Source organism: Tamandua tetradactyla, chromosome 13 (assembly GCF_023851605.1).
Source record: "Tamandua tetradactyla isolate mTamTet1 chromosome 13, mTamTet1.pri, whole genome shotgun sequence".
In the NCBI taxonomy this organism is placed as follows: Eukaryota; Metazoa; Chordata; class Mammalia; order Pilosa; family Myrmecophagidae; genus Tamandua; species Tamandua tetradactyla.
In genome coordinates this window covers 63,466,650-63,471,683 of record NC_135339.1, presented here as the reverse complement: position 1 = coordinate 63,471,683, position 5,034 = coordinate 63,466,650, and the positions used below count along the sequence as shown (strand labels likewise).

Below are 5,034 nucleotides of genomic sequence, written 5' to 3'. Positions count from 1 at the left end.
TGTGGTGGTGTACTGTGTGAACCTGTTTTTGCCCTCTACCCCTTGGGTCCTTCATGCCTTGGCAAGAAGTAGGCATTTCTCTTCTGCAGCTATTCCAGTTTTGGGACTGTATCTTGAAGGCAGGCTTCCCCACTCCCATCCTCAGTAAAGGGCTCCCAGTTTTTCCTCAAGCAACGGGCAAAAACTGAGGAAGGCCCCATGTAGTTCCTGACCAAACTACCCTCTAGAATTATTATTTGGGTGTGAAATAGGGCAGCTAATTTGAGAGTTGTCTGCTATCTAATAGAATGAGGAACACAGTCTGGTTCTTTTCGTCAGAATGTAAAAAAAAAAAGTGGGGAGGAGAAAACCGCATTGAATGAGAAGAATTCAAAAGGGAGTGGTGTGCCTGGGTTGTGTGGGAATCAAAGACCATGTAAAGGGTAGGTAAGCCCGTAGGAACAATTAGTCCCTCACCTGAGCTAACCGTGCTGCTAGCAAGGCCAACAACTGAAGCATATCTACAAGAGGTTTAAACTGAGAGGGCTGAGCATTCGGGTGGAAATCAGTGGAGTCTTCCCTCAGTCTCTGGGACAAAGGCCATGTGCAAATCTGTGAATGCATTTCCTTTGCTTTGATAAGAACTTGGGCTATCTTGACACCCCCTTTGCTAGGGGAGGAAGTAAGAAAGATTTCTATTTTTGTATCCCACCTTTAATGTGAACTTACTCGGTTAGAAGAGTGGGAACGCTACAAAGGGTGCCAGGAGCTGGAAAAAAAGGATACAGGAAGCCACCCTCAAGAGAGCCTTAGTTCTAGAAATAAGCACGGACGACAACGTTGTCTCCAAACCTATGCTTTGTGATGTCCCTCCCTCTTAGGTCTTTAAACAGAGGTCTGAGTAGGTAGCGTAGGTTCCTGGGCGGAAAAGCTATCGACCAGGCTGAAGACAGCTTCTCCTTTAAAAGGCGGGGCCGGAACTGGTAGACAGTCCCTTGTTTTATACGTGTCAGGGGCGGGGCTTGAAGACGGTCCTTGCTGCAAGGTCGCTGGCACTGCCGCCTTAGCGTTCCTAGGCCGGGAGATCCGATCTCGGACTGGGGTTGTCGGGAGTCTGCGGGTCCCGGTCACTATGGACAGTTTTTTCTTCGGTAATGAGGAAAGGAGGGCATGAGGGTGGTGCTAGGGTGGGCTCGGTAAGCGTCAGAGATGAACAGGAATCTAGTTGGATGCACAACGTGGGTGGGGGTGGAGGGGTGGCTTGCCGTACTCCCAGGAGGCGGGGTCCCGCACACTGCCGCTTAGGCGGAAGTGGGCAATGGGGTGCCTACCCTAGATGTGCCGTGTGGGGTGGGGCCTAGGATCGAGCGCCCCAGTCGATGGCAGCACATGACGGAGGGTCGGTAAAACTCTTCCCCTGCAATACCCCCCCCCCGCCCCCCACTCATACACTGTCATCACTCCCAGGCTGTGAGCTCTCCGGCCGCACCCGCTCCTTCAAGGTAGAGGAAGAGGATGATGCGGAACATGTGCTGGCATTGACCATGGTGAGGGGAGGGGACGAGGGAGGGGACGGCGTAGGAGAATAGCTGGGCCTGGGCAGGCACCGGGTGGGTCTTTATACATGTTCTTTTTACTGGGAGTCGCCTCATCTGATTGAGCCCCCCATGGACGGCTCCCCTGGCCAGGTGATTTAGGAACATCAGGCTGGGCAAGTTCAAGGATTCCTCCACGTGTGGTGTCAACCAGCCCTTGAGGAGAAGCTGAGGCCCTGTGTACCCTTCCCAGCTCTGCCTCACTGAGGGAGCCAAGGATGAGTTTAATGTGGTGGAAGTCGTGGCCCGGAACCATGACAATGAGGAGATTGCAGTCCCTGTGGCCAACCTCAAGTTGTCTTGCCAACCCATGGTGAGTTCCTCAGTCAGACCCAGGGGAGGAGGATTGAGCTTCAGGACTCACAAGGTAGTTGGGGGAGGAGTGGGCCAGGCTCTTATCCTTGTCTTTTTCCCTAGCTCAGCCTCAATGATTTTCAGCTCCAACCACCTGTAACCTTCCGCCTGAAGTCTGGCTCTGGCCCTGTGCGTATCACTGGGCGACACCAGATTGGTGAGAGTATGGGGAGGCCCACTCCTTTGCCTTCTCTGCCTCCAGCCTACTCTCAGGACTCCCCCAACCCCATACGTCTGCCCCATTCCAGCTTTACCTCTTAATGCAGCCCCACCTATGTGCCCACCCCACCTCTCCCCAGGCCATGCCCCCTGTATGATGTGTCCTCCACACTTTTCTGTCCAACTCAAGCCTACCTCCTTCAAGAAATCTTCCCAGCTTCTTCAGCTCCAGTAATGGCTCTTGTTCATCAGTTTAGTATCTGAGGTTCTTCCTATCTAGGCCATAAGCTCTGGGAGATCAGGGTCCTTGTAAGCCTAGCACCACAGGATGTACAATTAAAAAATGTCAAGTAAAAGACACGTGATGTGAAGGTGCTCTGGCTTCAGCTTTCTCTCCCCTCACGTCCACTTATTGCTTGTGTGCCTACCAGTTACTATAAGCAATGACATTTCTGAGGAGGAGGAGAGTGTGGAAGAGGAGAATGAGGAGGAGACTGAGTTGTACCCCATCCTGCCTGCCAAGAAGCAGAGGGGCAGGCCCTAGTCCTCTTTGGTGAGTGGGGGAGAAGCTCAGGGATGGTGCCTGGGGTTTGGGGAGGGGACAGAAGGAACAGGTGAGAGCCTAGATGTTGACCCCTTGACTGCTCTCCTCAGGTCAGCGATCTACCTGCTACATGTGCCATGCACCATGTTCCTTGACAAGTCTCAAGAATTTTAAATATTTCTTCTCCATTGAAGAGAAGGGTTTGGAGCCTGGGGTGAGGGGAAACTTGGGCCAGTGCTAGGAGAGAAAGGGGCCCATTCTCCCTAGTCCTACATCCCCTTTTTCCAGGGATGGGAGGAACTCTGAATTTCCATCCTAATCCACTCTCTGCCTCTTCCCATGAGTGTTGGAGGTCAGTAGCTGAAGCTCAGAACTACACATTTTTGACAATTTTTACATTTTTGGATAAAGATTGGAATAAAGTGCTGTGGGACTTTTTGCAGATCACTTGTGTGGCTTCTTCCTGGACTGGAGTGACATTCCCCCGGAGACCACCAGGTGGCACTGTGGCAGCGCGGAGGGTGGTCCTGGGCTTGGGAGAGGGTGGAGAAATGTGGGATCCTGCTATCCCGAGGGCCCAGGCTTTGCTAGAAGGGGACCTCCCAACACCCAGACTGTTCCCAGCCTCTGCAGGTGGGGGAGGGCCAACTCAGGAGGTTATCAGCATCCAAACAAGGGGTCTGGGCCTCTGTCAGCACTCAAACTGATGGGCAGGGGGGCAGATAAGGGGGCTTAAGCTGGCTGAGGAATGTGCATCCCTAGCCCCATGAAGGGGCACAGGCTCCAAGAGGGCCTGTGAGGGATCGGGTGGGGGCCAGTCCTTGCTCCTTCAAGACTTGCAGGCAGTCTCTGAGCTGGCCTGGGCCCTTAGAAACATGATTCCTAGGGCCAGATGGAGGGGCCTGGCCAGATTGGGTGACAAGGAAACCAGAATCCGGGTGGCCTGGCATATGGGGGCAGAGGGCCCCCCTGGGAACCTGTCTCCTGAGCTAAAGGGTTCCTGCCCCCAGCACATCACCTAGTCTGGGGGTCTCTGGTTCCCAGAATCAGGTAATTCTGAGACCTGGTTGCCAGCCTAAGTGTATATTTGACCAGCTCTGGGGTCAGCAGTTCAGCATCTGTGCTGAGGGGTAAGGTAGGGGGAGCGATAATGCCCCACCAACAAACAAACAAAGGTTACTTCCTGAGACAGCCAGGGGCCAGACAAGCTGAAGATGGACAGAGAGCAGGTCTGGTGGGAACCAGGCAGGCTCTGCATCCACTGCTGGAAGAAGTGAGTGGACAAGTGGGAGGGGACCCAGATATTGGGGGGGGGATGGGTATTGGGGTAGGTGGGGTCAATTTAGGAGGTAGTGTCCTCACTACACGGAAAAGTATTCCCTTTTCAATATGCATCCCTGGAAAAGGAGATGCTTTCCCCGGTTTGTGATGAGGAGCGTGCAGGGGGTGGGGTGCGGGGGGTATCCAATTTTCAACCACCCTTTGAGGACAAAAGAAGACCCCTTTCTTTGTGTAGCGGTGATTAGGGTTCCAGGTTACTCACAACTCCATGAGGAGTTCCCGAAGTGCTTCCACCAGGGAGCCAGGTTGGAGCAGGAGAGAGGCGCGTTCGGAACCGTTCGCCTCTGGACGACAAAGCGTGGGGAGAGGAGAAGGAGCTAGCGCCCTCTGGTGGGCATGGCCGAACCGCGGATAGGTCGCGGGTGGTAGTGCGATTCCGCACGCAGTCTCGGGCTCTGGAGGTGGGCGGTGGAGCAGGAGTATACGTGGCCGGCGAGGGATCCGGGCCTCCAAGTTTTAAGCAGAAGGCGAGGGAATGAGTCACTGAGGCTAAGTCATTCATTCATTCATCCATTCATTCATTCCTGGGAAGAGAGAGAGCTCGCTTTAGAGTAGGGGAATCAGGAGGCAGTGTTCAAGCAGTTCCCTTCCTCCTCCCGGCTCCATCCTCCAAACTCCTCGCACGGTTCTTGGTAGGAAGCACTGGAGTCTGGCTTGAGTACAGTGAAAAGTAATCTCTATGGGCAAGCCTCCCAAGCAGACCCATTTACCCCCGGCGCGTAGCTCCGCCCCAATATTTACCCCCCACCGTGCCGCTGATCGCTCATTGTATTTCTCTTACTGTTTGCTTGGTCTGTCTCTCCCCGGGCTCCGGCCGGCGCCGAGCGTGCTCCTGCCCGCAGTGGGGGCCCAATCCACATCTGTCTCTCGGTTCTGGAGTTTCACCGGCCAATCGGACTCCCCGTGGACTGAGCTGGGACTTGTTTCTTCTCTCTCCTTGTCCCGCGCTTCTCCTCTACCTCTTTTTTCTATCCCCCCCACCCCAGCACACAGTAGGAGTGCTGCCAATTCGTTTTGGCCTCAGAGCGCTGGGAGCTGAAGGCACAAGCTGGGGCTTGCTGA

The 5,034-nt window shown here is 54.4% G+C and overlaps 1 protein-coding gene across 1 annotated transcript; it reads left to right on the top strand.

The window, feature by feature from the left end:
* Window positions 1-880: 880 nt before the first annotated feature.
* NPM3 (nucleophosmin/nucleoplasmin 3) lies at window positions 881-3,069 on the top strand (the record flags this gene model as incomplete). Its single annotated transcript, XM_077125825.1, has 6 exons — window positions 881-1,130; window positions 1,447-1,526; window positions 1,768-1,887; window positions 1,992-2,085; window positions 2,519-2,640; window positions 2,742-3,069. Coding segments are annotated over 5 exons (657 nt in total), but the record flags the coding sequence as incomplete, so codon positions are not given.
* Between the last annotated feature and the right edge of the window lie 1,965 nt (window positions 3,070-5,034).